General features: G+C 41.9%; 2 protein-coding genes across 2 annotated transcripts in view; one reads left to right on the forward strand and one right to left on the reverse strand.

The window, feature by feature from the left end:
• The window catches only part of dennd1a (DENN/MADD domain containing 1A), a gene marked incomplete at both ends in the record, with an annotated part of 107,034 nt that extends 89,950 nt beyond the window's left edge, over window positions 1–17,084 (forward strand). Inside the window, one exon of the mRNA XM_084324976.1 lies at window positions 17,060–17,084. Within this exon, the coding sequence (XP_084181102.1) occupies window positions 17,060–17,084 (25 nt within the window). The remainder of the gene's footprint in view (window positions 1–17,059) is intronic.
• A 4,016-nt stretch (window positions 17,085–21,100) lies between these two features.
• Window positions 21,101–23,255, reverse strand: part of crb2a (crumbs cell polarity complex component 2a) — a gene marked incomplete at both ends in the record, with an annotated part of 77,573 nt that continues 75,418 nt past the window's right edge. The window contains 2 exons of the mRNA XM_084325149.1: window positions 21,101–21,322; window positions 21,931–22,057. Of these exons, the coding sequence (XP_084181275.1) occupies window positions 21,101–21,322; window positions 21,931–22,057 (349 nt within the window). The remainder of the gene's footprint in view (window positions 21,323–21,930; window positions 22,058–23,255) is intronic.

Below are 23,255 nucleotides of genomic sequence, written 5' to 3' on the forward strand. Positions count from 1 at the left end.
CTATATAATCAGTGCAGGAGCTCACTTATCCTTGAAAGACACTTTTATCACTGACTTAAAAGGCCCATACATCTCCCTAAATGTTCAGGGGGGAGGGAATAAGTGCTTACCCTACAGACCCCAAGAAGTGCTGTATATTCTGTATTGTTTAATATAAATGCATTTTTTATTCCAATCCCGATTTGTATTTGAGATTCCCAAATCCCATCGGACTTGACTTCTTTGTGTCCCTCAATGAGTGTAATACCAGCATTCAACAGCGGTTTCTATCATGAACATAATCACCACCCACGCTATGCATAAAATATATAGGTCTGCGGAGAGGCATGCTGAGGAGGCCGTGCAAACTGCAATGGAATATGGGGCATCTCTCTCTCTTTACCTAATATTTTGATTCTATCCTGACATTTTTCAGTTGGAAGGGCAGACTATATGCGTAACAGTAAAAATAAAATAAATTTTATTTTAATTTTTTTTCAAAAAGGGCACTTTTTTGATGAGGCTCAAAAAGGCAGGTGCTCAGGCACCCCTTGGCCTCTATGTGTGCACGTGCCTGGGTACATCCTAGTGGTTCTACTTGTATATCCCCTCCTTGTCGATGGGACAGTTACCAGACTTGGAATTTGTATGAAATTTGAATTGTAGAACTTGTATATTGAGTATTTTGTATTTCAGTATCTTGAACAGGTACAGCACATGACCCGCAAGGACTTCATGACTGAACCGGTGTCCCAGCTGTGTGGAGTGGTTGGCACAAGAGTTCCCATCAACATGAGAGCTGACCATCTTCCAGACATAGATATATACACTAGATGGCTCAAGGCACAGTCTCCCGCGTAGTTCACTGGTGGCCATCTTGCTTGAGTGGACTACTGCTTTAATGTGATGATCTGCACAAACAAAAATGCTCTTACTGTAACTCGCTGAAATGTTGACGGATTTACAAACGGTTTGGTTTATTACAAACGTTATTAACTCATTGGACTCCAGACCTGAGGATAGTCGGGTTATCTCGCCATGCATGCGTTGAGCGCCAGGACCCCCGAAAACCCAGGTATACTCGGGTTTTCATTTTAGGCACACAGACCTCGGGGGTTACCAGCATAGGGAATCCTTCTGAGATTGCTAGAGTGCAATACCGGCCGCATCCTGCTAGGTGGCAGTATCGCCCACCCTTTGAAACCTTTTTTTCACTGTGTTACATTTAATTCCCTCTGGGCGCATTATTTTGGGTCAGGCAAGTCTCGCGGTTCACCCGATCACATTGAAACGCGTCCAATGCCCCTGATGCATGTGTTGTGCCGGATTATGTTGGGGACACGATGTACACCAATACTTGATATCGCGATCAGACAATTGGAATATTCTTTTTGGGATACCTCCTAGTAAAGGAAAGGACTATATGACATCAATCCTACTTTGATCCAACCATGATTTCACGTAGATCGCAACGATCATATGTAACGTACTCAAAACGTATGCCGTTGGTGACGATCAAAGCATCAAAAAACGACCTCCCCCTCCCCCCTTTCATGCATTCATGATGAAACATAATACCTATTATATACCTTTGAATTGGAAATAATAGCATGTCCGACTCCAGGCGAGCAACACCAACGCTTTTAGCAAAAAAAAACACGTATTGCTCCATAGCGCCGTTTTCAGGAATTAGCCAGGATCACTCTGAAACTATACAATATTCACCACAGTATAACACGCAAACGTATACATGAACAAATGTATTCTGTATTCAAATGTATTCTTTTTCACATCTTTTTAAACACGTTTCGCAATTATGCCACATCAATGTGGAACGCCCTACCCAAAGCTGTAAGGGAATGTGAATCACTACCCACTTTCAAAAAACACTCTGAAAGAACACCTACGGAAGATTGCAATTCAAAACTGGCCCCTACAAATGTCCTAACCCAGTTGTACAGTAAATGACCAACTATGGCTTTGTCAGTATTCCAATGTACAGTGTCCCCCCCCCCCCCCCCCCACCTCCAATGTACAGCCCCCACCACACCCAACCTCCTCCAATGTACAGTTTCTACGTCAAATGTATATACACTCTTTTCTGGACAGTTTTTGTATCACAAACAGTACTGTATTTGCTAATCTGATATGTCATAAATGTATAGATGTAGCAGTACTGTATCTGTATGTCATGTATGTCATATATGTTATGATGAATTGAAAATGGGGGACCCTGATGTAAACAAGACGAAAGTCTTTCTCTGGTCTGCATCCCCTTAACAATTGTATGTATTGAGCTGTACTGTACTGTACCCATTCTGCAATCTGTTATAAACTTTTCAATCAATTGAACGATGGATAGTTGATGTCAAATGAGCCATATTGTCTCCATAGCTATAATATAGAATATAAATATAGCCCTGCAAACACCGCCACGCATCCCTATCTCTTAGAGCGGTGGCACAGTAGGAACAAAGATGGGCTAGACCCAGGGCCGGATTAACGACCGGGCCGCGGCCCGTGGGCCTCTAGTGATGAGGGGCCTCCAAAAAAAATGTTAAAATGTTTCAGGCACAAGAGGCCCCAAATTAGTATTATTATTTTTTAACTTTTATTTTTAATTTTTTTGGAGGGCCCCTCGTCACTCGAGGCCTTTTGGAGGCCCCTCGTCACTAGAGGCCTTTTGGAGGCCCCTCGTCACTAGAGGCCCCACTTTTTTTTTTTTTTGTGATCGATGTCATACTGTGACACTGAAATGAAAACATATTTCATCAACTAAAATATTTAGTCAACAAAAATATTTCATCAACTAAAATATACAGTACGTCACACCCTGCCGTCTGCAAGTGGCTAATCTTGAGTATTTTTTCTTCTCTTCATAAGAGTTTGAGGTTTTCCGTTTGAGGTTAAAACAGCAATAAAAAGTCAAAACTTGCTTCTCCACACTCTTTCGAAGTTGGTTAAGGCGATAGAACACCAGCCCTGATTCCATACTCTAACCTTAACCAACTTCGAAAGAGTCGCCTAAGAAACGTCAGTCAATATTTCTATTGTATTTTTTTTCTTTTATACATACATACATACATACATACATACATACATACATACATACATACATACATACATACATACATACATACATACAGCCCCACCCCCACCTAATAGACAGTCCCCTCCCCACCGTATGTAATGTATATATTCTCTCCCCACCATATGTATATTTCTCTCCCACCCACCCACCCCCTCCTAATGTACAGTCCCCTCCCCATCATATGTATATACTCTCTGTCAGGATCTATGGGTAACAGTACTGTATATTTGCATATCATATATGTCACAAATGTAACAGTACTATATACCTGTATGTCATGTATGTCCCTATGCCATAAATGTCATGATGTCATATATGTTGTGCATGTCATACATGTCACTATGAATTGAAAATGGGGGACCCTGATGTAAACAAGACAAACGTCTTTCTCTGGTCTGCATCCCCTTAACAATTGTGTGTATTGAGCCGTACTGTATTAGTTGTACCCATTCTGCAATCTGTTAAATACAATTTTCATTAATTCATTCATTCACAGATAGTAACACAGGACAAAAACACATTTCAACCCCCTCCCTTCCCTAATTATAATTTAAATTGACATTCACGTAAAAGTAAGCTTACTATTCTAATATTATATTCTTGTCTCCAAAGTGTGTGCATGTTTTTTTTCTTCCTGAGGATGGCGCCATCCCCCCATCTAAACATGATGTGTTTCTTTTCTCTTCTTGATTGATTGAAAACTTTATTAACAGATTGTAGAATGGGTACAGTACAGTACAGCTCAATAATTGTTAAGGGGATGCAGACCAGAGAAAGACTTTCGTCTTGTTTACATCAGGGTCCCCCATTTTCAATTCATCATAACATATATGACATACATGACATACAGATAGACAGTACTGCTACATCTATACATTTATGACATACCAGATTTGCAAATACAGTACTGTTTGTGATACGAAAAGAGTCCAGAAAAGAGAGTATATACATTTGACGTAGAAACTGTACATTGGAGGAGGTTGGTAGGTGGGGGTGGGGTGGGGGGGACTGTACATTGGAGGTGGTTCGGTGGGTGGGAGGGGTGGGGGGACACTGTACAACTGTACAAGCAAAACTGTACATTGGAATATTGGCAAAACCATACTTGGTCATTTACTGTACATTGGAGGGGGTTGTGTTAGGACATTTACAGGGGCCAGTTTCGAATTGCAGTCTCCCGTAGGTGTTCTTTGAGAGTGTTTTTTGAAAGTGGGTAGTGATTCACATTCCTTTACAGCTTTGGGTAGGGCGTTCCACATTGATGTGGCATAATTGCTAAACGTGTTTAGTCCCTTGTTTGAGCCGAATCTGGGTTTAACATGATTTGTGGAGCTCCCTCTGGTGTTGTGATCGTGGTATTCACTGACCTTTGGGAAGTATTTTGACATGTACATGGGTACAGTGGCGGTTGAATGCCCCACGGGCCCCGAGGCGAGATTGACAGCTCGCCCCCCCCCCCCCCCCCCCCCCCCCCCCCCCCCCCCCCCCCCCCCGATATTTATTGTATTATAAAAAAAAAAAAAAAAAAAAAAAAAAAAATCCAACATGAAACAAAACATATCACAATACAATAATAATACGTCAAATGTATATACTCTCTTTTCTGGACTCTTTTCGTATCACAAACAGTACTGTATTTGCAAATCTGGTATGTCATGTATAGATGTAGCACTACTGTCTATCTGTATGTCATTATGTTATAATGAATTGAAAATGGGGGACCCTGATGTAAACAAGACGAAAGTGTTTCTCTGGTCTGCATCCCCTTAACAATTGTATGTATTGAGCTGTACTGTATTGTACCCATTCTGCAATCTGTTAAATAAAGTGTTCATTCATTCACCATGACATGTTTAGGTATTTGGCCAGATCCAGCTTGTCTGTGATGAGAGTGTTTTCTGTCTTTATGATTGACTATCATCATTAGATATTTCAGTTTCGTTATTACAGTAGCTGGCTAACAGTACGTTAGTTGACTAATACCAGAGTCAGAATTGGGTAATATGCCGACTACTGGCAGTGATGCGACCTATGTTACCACATAACTTTTGTCATCTCTGGTACTATGCAGTGCACTATGCAAAACGGCAAAGAGATAGGTAACGTTCGTTAAGTGCCAAATTACCATCATCATGATACACCCTCACATAATTCACAAAGTGTTCACATGCGCCACCCATGTGGTAACCTAGAAATACCATAGATTGTGGCTAGGTGGTAACGTATATGTTTTCTATGATCACTATGAATTGAAAATGGGGGACCCTGATGTAAACAAGACAAACGTCTTTCTCTGGTCTGCATCCCCTTAACGAGCCGTACTGTATTGTACCCATTCTGCAATCTGTTAAATAAAGTTTTCATTCATTCATTCACATTACGTTAGTTAGCATCCAAGCTAGCGTGATAACGTTAGTAGTACTAGGTAGCTTACCTGCAATAATGTTGTCATCGTCCTGGACAGATAAGACTTGTTAAATCATAATATATCCACACTTTGTGCTGGTAAATGTCCCCTTTAGCTGCTCGGCGTCGTCGGATTTTAATACACCACGGTGGTGATGTGGGGGACCCTGATGTAAACAAGACGAAAGTCTTTCTCTGGTCTGCATCCCCTTAACAATTGTATGTATTGAGCTGTACTGTACTGTACCCATTCTGCAATCTGTTAATAAAGTTTTCATTCATTCATGTTTCAGGTGACTTATTATGTTGTGTTTCTCTGATGTCGCGTTCACGTTACGTGGGAAGAAGCGGAAGAACCAGAGGACATCTCGTTGCTACAACTAGGAAGCCTTCACGCATTGACTCGATCAAAACGCCCACATCCATACTTCCGCAATTCGTGACGCGAAGTGGGAGATATCGGGGTCTATAAAAAATCCCATATGTCCTAGTAGGAATTACAACTAGGAGAATGAATGAATGAATGAAAACTTTATTTAACAGATTGCAGAATGGGTACAATACAGTACGGCTCAATACATACAATTGTTAAGGGGATGCAGACCTGAGAAAGACGTTTGTCTTGTTTCCATCAGGGTCCCCCATTTTCAATTCATATAGACATATATGACATACTTGACATACAGATAGTCAGTACTGCTACATCTATACATTTATGACATACCAGATTTGCAAATACAGTACTGTTTGTGATACAGAAGGAGTCAAGAAAAGGGAGTATATACATTTGACGTAGAAACTGTACATTGGAGGTTGGGTGGGGGGGGTTGGGTACATTGGGATATTGACAACCATACTGGGTAATTTACATTGGAGGTGGTTGGGGGGGGGGGGGGGCGGGGGGCACACTGTATAAACAAGTAACACTGTACATTGAGGGGGGGGGGAGGAGACACTGTACAAACAAACACAATTGTACATTGAACTATTGACAAAACCATACTAGGTAAATGACTGTACATTGGAGGGGGTTGGAATGATTGGGTTAGGATATTTACAGGGGCCAGTGTTGAATTGCAGTCTCCCGTAGGTGTCCCTTGAGAGAGGTTTTGAAAGTGGGTAGTGATCCACATTCCTTTACAGCTTTGGGTAGGGCGTTCCACATTGATGTGGCATAATTGCGAAACGTGTTTAGTCCCTTATTTGAGCCGAATCTGGGTTTGACATGATTTGTGGAGCTCCCTCTGGTGTTGTGATCGTGGTATTCACTGACCTTTGGGAAGTATTTTGCAGAGGCTGACGTGAATGGTTTTTCCCAGTCGGAAGCTGATTCTTCCGATTCTTCCCACGTAACGTGAACGCGACATCAGAGAAAAATATCACCTCCGCGCTGCTTGTGAGATTTACGTGGCTACGTCACAGCCAAGGAAAGGGAGCGCTGGATTTGTGCAAAACGCCCTGTTCCTAAACCACACGCTATCAGTCGTACTCGTACCACAGTACTGGCAAAACGGGAGGAGCCTAGAATCAAAACAAACGCACCAGTCCCAGTTGCCGTTACCACCAGTTGTGTTCGATCCAGTCCCACACGCGAACGGCAACTCCATTCAGTCCCGGGCCTGGGCCCGGGGCCGGAGGGGGGGCCGGGGCCCGGGCCCCCCCTCCCGCCAGACGGTGGGCGGGCCCTAAGGCCGCTGCCTCCCCTGCCGCGCCTATAGCTCCGCCCCTGCATGGGTACCTTGGTCGTGTAGTGTATCTTGTAGACCAGGCCAAGGACGCGGCAACTAGGGGTGCGGCGGGGGCTGCAGCACGCCCTGCTGGCGGGGAGTGTAACTGTAACTGCAACTGCAAGGTTGTTTTGGCTTTTATTCCATTGTAACCGAGGCTACTCAATGTCACAGAGCGGAGCGGCACTGCAGATTTACCCTACTCTTGGAATTCATTGCCAGATCCTCATAGGGGCGCTGTCTCGATAATGCAATGTTATTAAAGCAGCGTGTAGCCGACGCATGACGGCCCGAACTCACTGCTCACGAACGAACACGGACGGACGGACGGGCGGCTGCCTCTTCACTTCCGCTCCCATGTTAACGGACGATAGTAGGCACACTGGCCGCGAGCGGGAGCGCGCCTCCCGAGTGGCTCGCGAGCGGCAAGCTATTTTTTCGCCTCGATCCTATTTGAGGCGGCGCGCCACGCGCATTGTCACAGAAATACAATTGAATATCTGCATTATTACCACAGATATAGATGTTGTTCAACCAGCTGTGTCTGTATCTGCAAATAAACGCCTTGAATGTTTGTCTGTATGTTTGTTTATACCTATAACTATTACAATGTTGCATAATAATAATAATAATAATAATAATAATAATAATAATAATAATAATAATAATAATAATAATAATAATAATAATAATAATAATAATAATAATAAGCTCTTGCTGCTGCTGGGGCTACACGTTGCTCTTTCAGGAGTACAGTCACACTGATCATCATTCTAAAATGACTGACTTCGCATATAGACTAGGCATTTACAGCTGTCCCAATGTAAATATGCCTTCCTCGGTGCGCTTCCGCACGCTCAAGTCGTAGGTCCAGTGTGCCTGACCAGGCGCGCGATCTCACGAGGGAGCCGCACGTGAAATTCGTTCGTGAGCAGTGAGTTCGGGCCGTGAACCGGTTGGGATTCGAATAGACGCGGCCTGGAAGCGTCACCGCGGAACTGGAAATCCGTTGGTAAAAAAAATAGACTCAGCCTGGAATAGTTTTGGGACGTTGAATTCGCAGTAAAGGAATATATCTGCGGTTTCCCTGGCGTGAACAAGCCAGCAGAACTATCCGAGCCCCCGGGAGGGTGGTCGAAGACCTTTTGCATGTCGGCGATCATGTATGCGGGGAACGAATTGCAGAGGGAGGGCGCAACAGTTGGGGTAAGCTGGGTTGTGATGTTACATGTTTGTCTCGCACGCTCCGCAGAGCTGAGCGTGAGAGCGCGGTCTCTAGTGAACGAGAGTGTTGGTTTACCAGAGTGGTAAACCTATGACGTTATTATTATATCACTTATCTCAGCACCCCCTCATAACACGTTTCAGACCCTGTTGAACGCTCTGACTCAATAGTATCCATCTGCAGAACGTCAGCCTCAGCCAGGCATGCGTTGTTCATGGGACGGGGTAGCACGGTGTGTAACCTCACTCGCTATTTGCATATCAATAGCTCCGGTCGTCAGGTGTGTTAAATACGTTCTCAGACACATTCACACCTAACCTTGTTGTGAAGACGTGTTACATTCCATTCGTAGAGGCAATTAGGCACTGTCTTTAGTCTGTGCCCAAGCGAGGGGACATTAAATGCGCATTCGCGGGAGCGCGCGCTCCCGTCGCGTGGTGCGTGTCACCCCAAATGATTTCAATAACGCACCACTGGCCTCAGCACTCTCAGGCCCCACGCTACAGTAAATGTGATTTGACCAAAGCAGAGTATACACACAGACAGTGGAGCTGTTTGCAGATAGCGAGCATTTTGACTTGTTGCGTGGTGGCGATGTCTCACAGACAATACAACTACAAGTATAATTATATAATATATATATTTTATAAAAAAAAATAAAGATTAAAATAAAAATAAAATGTAATCAAAAACGATCAATATCTCAGCACCCCCCCTTCCCGCGGACTTCCCGCAGCCCTGGACCAGGCCCATTGGCCTGTTCCTTAATGTCAAGCAAGCAGTGCAAGAATGCGGAAGCATTCTACCGTAGTGGCGTGCGGTAATGCGCCTTTCATTTTCCTCGCCCAGCGCCCAGGTGCGTGCACCGGCGGCGGCGTGCTCGCTCAGGTGCGTGCGTGCGCCGGCGTGCTCGCGCGAGGTGCCCGCGCATGTGCATGAGATCCCGCCTTGGTGGAGCTCAATATATATAAGTCACCGCCCCTTATTCGCTATCCAGAAATAGCTCAATTGGCAAGACTGCATGGCTGTGGATCCTACAGCCATTGTTGTTGGCGAGTTCGAATCCCATCTAATATTTTTTTTTTAACGTGATTTTTTTTTTAACGTGTATTCTTTCGCCGGTTAAGGTTAGGCATGGTTAAGGTTAAGGTTAAGGTTAGGCATTGTTTCGGAGTTGGTTAAGGTTAGAACGGTTACGTTTAGGCGCTGTTAAGGAGCTGGTTAAGGTTAGAGTTTGTCAAAGAGAATGGCAATATTCTTTCTATGGTTAAGGTTAGGCATGGTTAAGGTTAAGGTTAAGGTTAGGCATTGTTTCGGAGTTGGTTAAGGTTAGAACGGTTAAGTTTAGGCGCTGTTAAGGAGCTGGTTAAGGTTAGAGTTTGTCAAAGAGAATGGCAATAGACAGCCTATTTCCGCGCGACAGCTCCCAAAGCGGGCCTGAAAAGAAAGGCGCTTTACCGTAGTGGCGTGCGGTGACGAATGCTTCCGCATTCTTGCACTGCTTGCTTAACATAAAGCTACACGCGGCCCATTGCAAGTTGCTGTACTCTGTCGTCTACTCTAAGCCATCCAATTTTGTCAAAGTGGGCAGGGGTGATCAAAGTCCTTTTAGCTTGGCCCTCAGAGCCCACCACTTCTAAATATTCCATATATTTTTTAAAGTGACATATAAAAACGCCACTGTGCGTGCGTGCACGTGTATGTGTGTGTGGGGGGGCCTCCACAAGAATCTGGCCCAGGGGCCTCTGAAGTCTTAATCTGGCCTTGGCTAGACCCGTGGTGCTGAAAGAGTTAACGGCTATGAATGTTGCTTGTAAGACATTTTATTTTTTACATTTATTTATATCAAAGTCCGTTATAAGTATATAGTATGATAACTACATCTCTGACGTTTTTAACAAACCATACGGTAGAAAATTTAGCAAGCTATGGTTATTTCAATAGTACATGCACCATAGACATACATGTTATGAGTGGGCGTGCTCCACCCACGCAAGATGGCCGCCATGTGGCAACGTCTGTCTCCGTTGGCCAGCAGTGTGGGTGAGTCATCTAGTGATATATATCTATGCTCACAGATGCGACAGTTCCTAGACAGAAAGTCACACGGGGCCGTAGGAACTGCCAACACTGCCACCAACTGGGCAAAAGGAACCTCATAGCATGGAAATGGCAGTCATGTGATGTAGCCCTCTAGTGGCACAGATCGAATAAAACACCTTACCACCTGCTTATTGAGAATAGAGCAATTTTTTTTATAAAAACACCTGTTTCTTACCTGTTTTTTGTAAGAAAATAATTGTTTACACTTTGAATATTGTTTATTACACATTTGTATGTTTACATATGCACCCTGAGGGTACATTTCCATTGTTTGTAATGCCATTTTTTGTGTTTTTGGTTGTACATTATGCAGTATGCAGTCTATTCAGTATGTAGAGTATGAAAACTAACTGTCAGGTCATATAGGTGAGATTGTGCTGAAAAGGTTTATACCAAATGTACCATGGTAAATAATTTCAAATGACGAATATAAAGTCAAAATCAAAAGTAGGAGAAAACATCTCTGTAGCATTAAGAAAATAAAAATATTGAATGATTTATTTATCAATATATTTTATACTTTAGATTTAGAAATGTTTGCAAATTAATAACATTTTTAATTAATAAAAATAAATACATCCACAGAACTTTTAGAAAGTTGCGGAATAAAAGTATTGATTTCCCCCCCTAAAAGATATTGATTCATGAATTTATAATACAAATAAAAAATCTGCGTGCATGTATCCCCTCCCTACTTCCCATTTCCCCACGTGGAATGCACCTGATTGGATAACGTGCTGACATGCTGGTGCTCTAGTGTGACATCTAGTGGCTGAATGATATCTATAGCACCTTTAAATTGTGTTTGTACAACTCAACTCACCACTCACCTTCACTGCTATAGCCTAATGGTCTTGTCATAAGTCTCGTACAGGCCTGGGACCAAAGCCCACTGAATTCACCAATGCAACAATGGAAAACATACACACAGCCACCTCGACCACCAAGAAACCAAGAATTAGCTCTGCAGAAAATCTGCATGCAAAAAAGAAATCTAACAGAATAGACACTCATGGGAAATGTATTGAAAATATAGACACAGTACCGCCCATGGCCAGCAGGCACCACTATTACACATGATTGCTTTAAAGAGGTTCAGATCGACTAGAATTTTTTAGATAAACTTTGAAATTTCACACAGTTCATGTATAAACAATGGAAGCTGAAAAAAAGAGAACCATTTACAATGGGTCTTTACAGTATGACTCCTTGGGCCCATAAAGGTGTTTGTCTTTGTGTGTTTGGTTTATACTAGTTTGTATTGTACTGTATTGTACCCATTCATTCATTCATTCATTCACTCATTCATTCATTCATTCATTCATTCATTCATTCATTCATTCATTCATGTACTACTAGAATATAAACCCCATTTGGGTGTGAGAACTCAATTTAGCATTTGTATGGGCACACAAAGTCAGAGCACAGAGTTTTCATGGGCTACGTAGTCCATGCTGGAACATGCTGGGGATGGCTTTCTGATGCCTATAGCTTCTGCAGGGGGTTTGATTGATTGATTGATTGAAGTAGGGGGGGGACACACTGTACATTGGAATACTGACATACATTTGACATAGAAACTGTACATTGGAGGAGGTTGGGTAGGTGGGGTGGGGTTGGGTGGGGCTGTACATTGGAATACTGACAAAGCCATGCTTGGTCTTTATTGTACAACTGGGTTAGGACATTTGTAGGGGCCAGTTTTGAATTGCAGTCTCCCGTAGGTGTTCTTTGAGAGTGTTTTTGAAGGTGGGTAGTGATTTACATTCCTTTACAGCTTTGGGTAGGGCGTTCCACATTGTTGTGGCATAATTGCGAAACGTGTTTAGTCCCTTGTTTGAGCCGAATCTGGGTTTTACATGATTTGTGGAGCTCCCTCTGGTGTTGTGATCGTGGTATTCACTGACCTTTGGGAAGTATTTTGACATGTACATGGGTACCTTGGTCGTGTAGTGTATCTTGTAGACCAGGCCCATTGCAAGTTGCTGTACTCTGTCGTCTACTCTAAGCCATCCTAGGTTGGCAAAGTGTGCAGGGGTGAGGTGGGTTCTAGGAGTCAGGTCAAGCAGTAGTCTGACTAGTTTGTTTTGAGATGTTTGTAATTTGGTTTTTAGTGCCTTTGAGGTGCTTTGGTACCATGAGGTGCAAGCATAGTCGTAGTACCCTTGAATGAGTGCTCCTGCCAGAGTCTTCAGGGTATTCTTGTTTACCAGGGAGGAGATCCGGTACAAGAATCGAGTTCATTGATTGACTTTTTTTTATTACATTGGATGCCATTTTGTCACAGGAAAGATTAGCCTCTAGGATGGAACCCAGGTAGGTAATTTCATCTTTCCTTGTGACAATATTGTCACCCACTGTAACTGAGAAGCCGTCTGTTTTGCTGAGTTTGTTATTTGAACCGAAGAGAATGGACTCTGTTTTGCCCATGTGTAATGATAGTTTGTTGTCGGCGAGCTGGGGATGGCTTTCTGATGCCTATAGCTTCTGCAGAGGGTGGTGTGTATGTTCTGGGGATGGCTTTCTGATGCCTATAGCTCCTGCAGGGGTGGTGTGTATGTTCTGGGGATGGCTTTCTGATGCCTATAGCTCCTGCAGGGGTGGTGTGTATGTTCTGGGGATGGCTTTCTGATGCCTATAGCTCCTGCAGGGGTGGTGTGTATGTTCTGGGGATGACTTTCTGGGGAACAACATTTGTTGTGTATTCCTCTTTAATGTTCCCCTCCCCTCAACATGTTATATTGTTTTATTACATGGCGTTTTAACATTCGCCGAAATGCTTGATTGTGATTGGTCAATAGCCCCTGACAGCGGTGAATTATTTTTCGATAACTGACCGCTGCCATGGGCAACGCGCAATAATCACCGGTGATTATTGCTTTTCGCAGCTGGAGCAATCAAGCCCACTGACACACACTGCATCAGTGCGCAATCAGACACACCTGCTGGCTGCCGGCGATAATAATAATCACTTTATTTGGGCTGACAGAGCCAACAACTGCGTCTGCATTTGATCTCGTCTTGTCGATGGTGTAAAATGAATTAGGTATATTGTTAGTAAGTTAGCCATGTAATAAGCGGGATAATGTATAGCTATACTCGGTCATTGTCGCAAAATAATTGACCTTCACTGACGTTTAAAACACCTCGGCGAGGCGCCTCGGTGTTCTAAACTCTGTGTCGGTCAATTATTTTGCGACAATGACCGAGTATAGCTATACATTATCCCTTACATATAAAATACAAATATTCTTTTTCCACAAAAGTGTTCAATAAACTACTTAAAAGGTCTTAGCAGCCTCTCGACTACACCGTTATCCTTATTGAGAATGCAAGGATCTATGAATATGCTAATTGGCAACAAGCACCTATTGATATTTATTCAATACGAATTTCACGTTTTCCAGCTTATATTCTTTCAAGACATGTCAATACCTACTCAGCTTTCTGTGTAGCTGAAGCTAAAGATGTCACGTTACCACATACTGGACCATGAGAGGTTCAACCATCACACATGCAACTCATATTTCAGGGAAGTATAGAGAAGCTCTCCCTCTCCAGGGGAAGAATGGGAACATGGTTCTCTGGTGACGTTCTGTACAAATAACATATGTATTTGTATCTGTATAGTCAAAGTCATGCATCCAAGAGGAGTTAACCGTAAATAATAATCTGTAGAAAACATGCTTTTGAGTTTGCTGATATTTTTCAAGATGTTAGCATCTTGTTAGCAAACATACATTGCTAACGACATATACAGGAAACAGAATACATTTTCATGGAGGCCATTATAGAACATAGTCTTTATTGCATGTTTAGAGTGTCATTTTTTTTAAAGTAACATGTGCAAAATGCCCAGCATGATGCACAGTGATGTGAAACAGGAGATGAGCTAGATACAGTATGTGCAGCCAGTGAACAGCGATGATCTACAGCACTATGCAACAACAGCCATCATGCTTTCAACAAACAGTGAAGTGAAAATATTCCTCAGAACATTCCGGAGCTAATACAACAAGTTGCATTTGTCATACTATTTATTATATTACTAGACAATTCATAACTTTTTCTGTTTTTCTTAATTTTTTTTATAAAAGGTTTATGAAGCTCATCCTTGGCTTTTCTGTATACGTGACATATTTAAAGTTTACATAAAAAATAAAAAATAAATCTATTTACATGTAGACATACAGTAGGTGTGCTGCATTATAGTAAAGGTACAAAATATTAAGGAATGCAGCTGGAATTGACTATAAAAGGACGCTGCCAGTATTCTTGCCTCAATACAAATACAAAAAACTGCTGAAAAGAATGTTTAAATAAATGTTTGGTCATTTTTGTCAATTCACCACTGAAATAGGCAGTGTTGGGGAGTGGTAGTTTAAGTACATTCAAATCTCAGTAGCCTTTTCAGTAGTTATTTGGGTCAAGTAGTTACAAACTACACATTTCCCTAGAAATTTAGCATTTTCCTGATTCCACCTCAACAGTTGCTTCATATCCTCTCCTTAAAATACACCCTCTGGCTGCCTAAGTGAGGACCGGCCTGCCCTGGTCCCTGATCAAACACACCCACACTTTACTCTGTCAGTTCGGTTGTACTTCCATGTAATAACATGAGATTCGTTAGTTTGGATGTAGCTTAACTCCTTTTTGAAAGTAGTTTTAGTTTCACAGGCTACATTTTGAGAGTATAAGATGTAGTTCAATGTAGTTGAAACAATGAAACTACTTTATTATTGTGAAGTAGCTAGTAGTTTGGTAAACTACAGTTTTAAAGTAGAACCCCAAAACTGGCAATAGGAGAAAGTCACCACATTTGACTCAAATGCCCTGTTAACATCTTATGTGTCACTTGTTTTATGGATTGTGATGTAATACAGTATCTGAGGAAGAATTCATCTTCTTCCTTTTTGGACACTGTATTAAGACACAATAGATAAACTTTTCAGGAAAATAAAGGCACCTCACATTTTGGTGACTTTCATGGGTTTGTTATTGTGACACGTTTTCAGATACACAGGAAACCAGAATTTTCAATAACGGTAAAAGATCATTAAAAATAACATTGAGGCTTCATTCTTGTATACAGGCAAAAACTTGGGACCCACCTGTCAAAAACACTATTATTGTCCTTTGAAGTTCAATTTGACTGGAATCGCTCTATAACCACATGTACACTAAAATACTAGAAGTAAAGAACAATGAATATCTATAGCACCAGTTTCTGTTAACCTCATATAAAACAGTGATAAAAAAAACAATCAAGCAATCCAGTGCACAATTCTTTCATTACTCCCTATAAGCCCACCTATGAGATTGTCTTCTTCACTGTTTGTAAAACTCAAATTCTTAAAATGCAAAGTTAAACACATTGGAACAACTAAAAATATACAAGCTATACAGTCTTGACAAAAAAGAAAATCGAAGTAACTGTACAAACGTCAACTCGGGTGGGAGGTTGGAAAATGACTAATGGGGTCTTATTATTAAGGCTTATATTGCATTCATGGCAAGTCAGAACTGTTACGCTTCCAACTGAATGAACTCGGAATTCAAGTGTTCAAGATTCAGATCAGAAAAATTTGTCGTAAGCTACTGCTTAGCTTACATGACGTAAGCTAAGCAAAATGTGACAGTTAGTTTTGAGTCGTATTTCCTTGTCTCCTTTAACTATTTTCAGCCTGGCTGGGGCTAGCCATGGCCTAGTATGGTATGGTATGGTTGGGTTTGTGTCTCCATTGTGTTTCGTGTTAATTCTCCGGTTGCTAAGCAACCTTTCAAAATTCACACCACCAACTGTGGTACACAAGCTAAACCATGACGTTACAACAGTCCCAGCCGGCTTTGGCCAGGTCTGGCCAGGTTGTGAAAGGTGTCTGTCTCAGCCGGGGTCCAGCCAGGTTTGACCAGGTTCTAAAGGCAACGGAGACGCTCACTGTGTGCCAGACAGACCACAGCACGGCTAAACCTGGCTGGTGGAGACAAGGCATAAGACACTGTGTCTTTGTTAATCTAATACAGCAGTGCAAACAGCTACAGGTACATAGCAAACCTCAAAACATTTAAACGTCCACAGCTCTGATTTGCCATTTACACAAGTTTCAAGCGAGACTTTCTGATGCCATTGTCAAAACCAAGTCACATAACTCTCACAGAGATTGAAGTGTGTTTTCGTCACCACAGACTGTACAGTATTCCAGTACAAACTGGAGAAATGTTGATGATTTATTGAACAAATTTACAAAAAAGATTGAGTAACATATGAAATTTATTGGTGATATAATGTTTTAAATTCAGCTCTGTCAGCAAATATAGTTTTTGAAACATATCCCATTTTACTACGATCCTTTGGGCCGTCACTTGTTGGCCAAGCTTTAAAGGTGGAACTGGTCATCATTTTCTGCTAAATCTTTTATTTTTATTTGTATTTGTTTTACCCTATCCCTAGCCTTACGGCCTGGCCACATTGATTTGTTGTTTGTCCATCTACATCTGCTTTTAATTCTGTATCTGTTTGTGGGACAGGGCTGATGATGTGTATCTGTTTTGAAGGACAGATTAGTTCAGAGAGGATGATGTTTTGGAACTGACACCATCGATAGCAAAGCTGTTTTTTCGGCAAACGCACAATTACGTGAACTAGGTTCTAATTAAATACAAACCAACACGATTACGTTAGCTAGGTTCTAATTAAATACAAACCAACATGATTACGTGAACTAGGTTCTAATAAAATACAAAGCAACATCATTACGTTAGTGTAGAGGTCTAAGCACTCAACTACCACTACAGTGACCCGGGTTCAATTCCCGGCAGCGGTATCCCCGGCTTGGTCAGTCGTCCCCACAAACACAATTGCCAGTGTTTGCGGGTGAGAAGCCAATGAGTCCAGGTCGTTGCAACAGCGACTCCTACTGGTGGGTCATAGACGCGATAGTGTGAACCTCCACACTCTTTACACTGTCCCAGTGAAACAGGTGAAAAGAAGTGGCTGGCGACACTCGGAGGAGGAATGCTGTAGTCTACACACCCTCCCCACACCAACAGTAGAGTAGCACAATGACCAGGAGGAAATTGGCATAATGTCAAAATGTGAGCTAGGTTCTAATTAAATACAAACCAACATGATTACGTAAACTAGGTTCTAATAAAAAACAAACCAACAAGATTACTTTAGCTAGGTTCTAATATGAGATGAATCAATGTGGCTGGCCCCTTAACCTTGGTGAAGAACCCATGCCTAACCCAAACCTAAATATACAGTACGGTGCAAAGGTCTTAGGCCACCTGAGAAAATGTGGTATTAGCTACAGTATTTGTCTGGCAGTAAGTGTTTATTTGCTCAGAAAAACATTATGCAATATTATATATACATAACATCCAACATGTTATTGATGTGAGAGGGCTAGAAGAACACAGGGTTGGTGCCCAAACACAACACCCCAGTCATTCCATGTACATGGATCTGTTCAAGTATACCACGAGCACACATGGCTCAGCTAATCAATGCCTCATTAATTGTGTGTGCTGGAGGTGGAATTGAACAAATCCAGAACATGGAATGATATCAATAACTTTTTGGAAATCCTTGTTCCTTTTTATTTTAGGCTATTAATGTTGATTTGTTTTTATTCTAATGTTATACCGTGTTTTTTGTACAAATAAACACGTACTACCCCACATGAACTCGAACCAAATTTTATATCCAAACCATTGATTTTCTTTTTGATCCACTTTTTCTCCTTATTTTTCTGTTTTTCTCCCATCCCAATTTAGTCGTGCCAATTCCCCCCTCCCATGTCTTGATCGTTGCTCGCATGTGCCCCCCACTGGTCGGTCATAGGGAAGGTTGAAGAATCTATCGCATTTCCCCTCCGATACATGCAGAGTCAGCCAGCCACTTCTTTTCACCTGCCAGCGCGGACTCTCATTGGCGAGGTGTAACGTGTGGGAGGCTCACACTACCCTCGACATCTCCTGTCCTTGCTGTGCAGGCGCCCTGACTGACCTGTAGGAGTAGCTGTTTACAACAACCAGATTACCACCCATCGATTCCCCTCCCGCTGACTTTGCCAATTGAGTCAGTATGACGGCCAGCCCAAGCCGGAGGCAACGCTGACAGCCGGATTCGATACCGGTGTCTCACGCGTTGGTGACGAGCGCTTAGACCGCTGCGCCACCCAGCCGCCTCAAACCATTGATTTTCAAAGATAAAGTGACTTTTTTATTTAAATTTTGTTTTTTACTTTGTGGCTTAGCCAACAAGTGACGGCCTTTATTTTTAGGAATGATATACAGAATGATATACAGAAACATATACAGTAGCTGTCTTTAATTTGTTCACTAAATAAAACAGGCAAGCTTAGCACCCGTGCTAGAAATGCAAAGCTGACATATTATCATTACAATTTTATATTTCTTCATTCACATAGTAGTCTTATAGGATAGAAGTGACCCCATATGAAAATGAACTATAGTAAAACCTATAGTATTAATTATTATAGTATTGTTTTGTTTTTGTACACACTATAGATATTTACCACAAAGATACTGTAGTGATTCACCATAGTACTTCTATACTGGAATATCATAGACATGTACAGTGACTCGCTATAGTATTCCTCTGTTTTTTGGAGAGACACCCTATAAATACAAGTCACTGTGTTTAGTCAGTCAGTGACTAAAGTCTGGGTAAAGCAATAATAAATATGTGTTCTTAGTTTGTCACACCACAGATAAATGTTGTTATTAACCACCCAGACAAATTTGAATGACTAAAAAAAAACGTTAATAACTAACTAACTAGATTAGACCACCCAAATCTGTGTGTTTATTTAACTATACCTCCCAGAGCAAGGCACTAATCTTTTTAGCATTTTCTATTCACCTACATGAAACGGTTAGCATTAGCTTTTCTATATTAAAACGTGTTGCTATAATCTACCAAATGTATCAAATGCACCCTACTTGGTTGGAAAGGTAGACTAAGTGACCAACTAGAAAACTATAGGTTAGACCATCCAAATCGGTGTAATTATTTAACCAGACATTCCGTAATAAGGCGCTAATCTTTTGACAACAATTTCCATTCACATACATGTAACGGTTAGCATTAGCTTTGCAGTGTTTCCATCCTGGAAGCTGACACCACATTCTACAGTGACTGTAAATCCCGGTGTGGTCCGGGGTCAGTTATCTCCTCTACACACTAATGGTTAAGGTTAGGAGGATTTATTATTGGGCAGGGAAAGCTGATCCAAGACCAGAGGGGTAACTTCACCCTGTAGACAACCCCCTAGCGGCACAAAGCCAACATTACAGTGTGACCAACGAACAAACACACAGACATAGATCCATAGTCCCACACCCTGAGAATGCAATTATGTCTCTAATGGTTTACTGTAGTATTAATTTAATTGGTGTGTATTAAAAGTCCACAGGAATAGGCTACTATAGTTTTACTATAGTTCTACTATAGTTCATTTTCGTATGCAACAGAGCCTTACTTACTATACATTCTCACTTTTAGCAGTGCATTTGGGGGGTGTTAATGAATAAAAAGGTCTCGTAATTCTTTATGATAACATGGACAGCAGTATAACATGGTCTCTCAGCATCTAGTGGTATAACATGGTCTCTCAGCATCTAGTGGTATAACATGGTCTCTCAGCCTCTAGTGGTATAACATGTCATAACATGGTCTCTTGAACTTTTCAAGTTGGGGACCCAAATTCCAAAAAGAAATTCTCTCCACGGCACAGCCAATGGCGTCACGTGGCGTTTTCCAGGTCAGGCCATCAAGACTTTTCACGAGATGGCCTCTAGAGGGCGCGTTGAAATTTATGGAATTGAACAAAGGAGCCTGTACAGGATCTCTGCTCGTTTTTCCCATTGAAACATATAACAAACATATTGCTACTGTCATGCAGTGCCCCCCCCCCCCCCCCCCCGACCGCTGTGGGTCCTGAGCCAGAGTCGAGGAGACTAGGATCTACCGTAAACACCGAGAGGAGGACAGGTGACTCGCGTGCCTCGAAATCTGACCAAGAAAACGGTTCCTCTTGTAAGAGCAGTACATTTGCTCTTCTTCCATTTTAAAGGTAATAATACTAGCTTTTCCTTCATGTTTTCAGTATAGTATCCATCGGGTCTCCTCTTAGTCCAGAGTCTGCAATGTTCATGTCAGTGACTTCTTGGGAGGCGGAGAACACTTTCTGGGATGTCAATAAGTCAAGGGGCCTTTTCTTCAGTGTGTCATCAACAATACAACCACCTCAAAACCGCCATACGACAATAATCACAACAAAATGGCACCACTGGGCCAGTATCTGGTGTCTGCCAGGAGGCACACACACACACACGCACGCACGCACGCACGCACGCACGCACGCACGCACGCACACACGCACGCACGCACGCACGCACACACGCACGCACGCACACACACACCTCCTTCATCGCTCACACCCTCAGACAGCCAGACTCCTCTGGGGAGTCTGTTGTCGTCGTTGTTGTTGTTGTTGAGTCTCGTGCACCTGCCCGCGGTGCTTCCAGATCTGCTGAAGATCAAATCAAGCGCTCCTCCGGGGGCACTTTCAGCATGCTGTCCATCTCCAGACGCGCCCCTGCCACCTCCTGGGCGCTGGGGCTGTACGCGCCCTCCGACTGGCGCTTCTTCCTGGCCGTCATCACCATGAAGGTCAGGCCAACGATCACCACCATCACGCAGAGGCACACCATCGGGATGGCGATCACGAGCCAGGGCACGCGCTCCTTCTGGGCTTGTTTCTGCACGCGGGGAGAGAAAGGTGTTCACGCCGTAAATATCACTTCATAATTATTTAGTTAGTTGTGTAGTTGAGTGTCGGGTTACTTGACTGGCAGGTTAGTTCCTTTCAACAAGAGAAACAGTAACTAGTACCTAGTAAGTATTTTTTACTCAAGTACTCTACTTAAGCTGTACTGTACTTAAACTGTACTGTAATTAAACTACTGTACTTAAACTACAGCACTGTACTTAAACTGTACTTAAACTGTACTAAATGAACAAAAGTGAAGAAATACAACACAGAGATGAAACTGATATCAATCTTCTCATCTGACTCTGGGTAAGATGGCAAATAAGTGTATTTTCCAAAATGTTGGAGCGTTCCTTTAAAAGTACAATTACAGGGTAAATGTACATTACTTGAGTATTTCAATTTCAGATAACTTTGTACTTTTAACATTTGATTCCCTGCCAGTTGTTGACATTAGCAAACGCTGCAATGGGACATCTACTGTAGTCTGAGGTGTTTCCTAGCAACACATCAAACACCTCCACTGAACCTGTCCACATAACTCTAGTTCTAACCCTAACACCTCAAAAAATTAAAGAAAGAGGTGAGAGGACGCACGTTTGTGTCACAGATCAGTCCGCTGAACCCAGGGGGGCATATACACAGGAACCGGTTGAGACGGTCCATGCAGGAGCCCCCGTTGCGACAGGGGTTGGACTCACATTCATCCACCTCCATCTCACACCTTCAAGAGAGAGAGCAACCATGAGGAACAAGAGGAGCAACAATGTCACGTGTCACATTGGCAAAGTTATACATGCTTTTGTCTAATTGAGATGAAGACTTGAAAGGAACACACCAACGTTATGGGAAATGCACTTAACCGTCTTCTCCAGAGTCAGACAAGAAGATAAGATACCAATTTCCTCTCTGTGCGTTCAGTAGAAAGCTATCCGGTTGCAAGCTAGCAGCTTACGGACCAGTTAGCCTAGCCGTTGGCCAAAAACACCTCTCCCGGAGTTTTAAGTGATCCGGATCCACTTCCATTAATTTGTGCTAAGCTAGGCTAGCTTGATGCTGGATAGCTTTCTACTGTTAACAGTAGCACAGAGAAAATTGCTATCTATCTTCTTGTCTGACTCTGGAGAAGACAGCAAGCACATTTCCCATAATGTTGGTGTGTTCCTTTATAGGTATAGTTCAGATTTTTGGAACCCTGGCCCTATTGCCTACTTACCAATGGTGATGTTGATCGGTAGAATCCTAGAATCTTGGCACAATGGGATCGAGATCCTGTCTGTACAAGCTGACTGAAATTAACCTCACATTACAGGAGCTTGACTCCATTGATTTTGTTTGTGGCTAACTAGCCAGAGCTAGTATGAAGAACAGCATGGATTGTGCTGAGAAATGACTCTACCGATCAACATCATCACTGGTAAGTAAGGCTAGGGTTCCATAAATCTGAACTATCCCTAAGTAATTATTATTATTATTATTATTATTATTATTATTATTATTATTATTATTATTATTATTATTATTATTATTATTATTATTATTATTATTATTATTATTATTATTATTATTATTATTATTATTATTATTATTATTATTATTATTATTATTATTATTATTATTATTATTATTATTATTATTATTATTATTATTATTATTATTATTATTATTATTATTATTATTATTATTATTATTATTATTATATATTATATAAATACATGTCTGTTTTGTTGCTCTCTATCGCCAACTGATATAACACCAAATTCGACCTTTTTGCTACCATGTACTGTTCTAAATACTGGTGTCTGGTAGGACATTCCTGTTCTAAACACTGGTGACTGGTAGGACATTCTTGTTCTAAATACTGGTGACTGGTAGGACATTCTTGTTCTAAATACTGGTGACTGGTAGGACATTCTTGTTCT

Source organism: Notolepis coatsorum, assembly GCF_963971535.1.
Source record: "Notolepis coatsorum genome assembly, chromosome: 11".
Lineage (NCBI taxonomy): Eukaryota > Metazoa > Chordata > Actinopteri > Aulopiformes > Paralepididae > Notolepis > Notolepis coatsorum.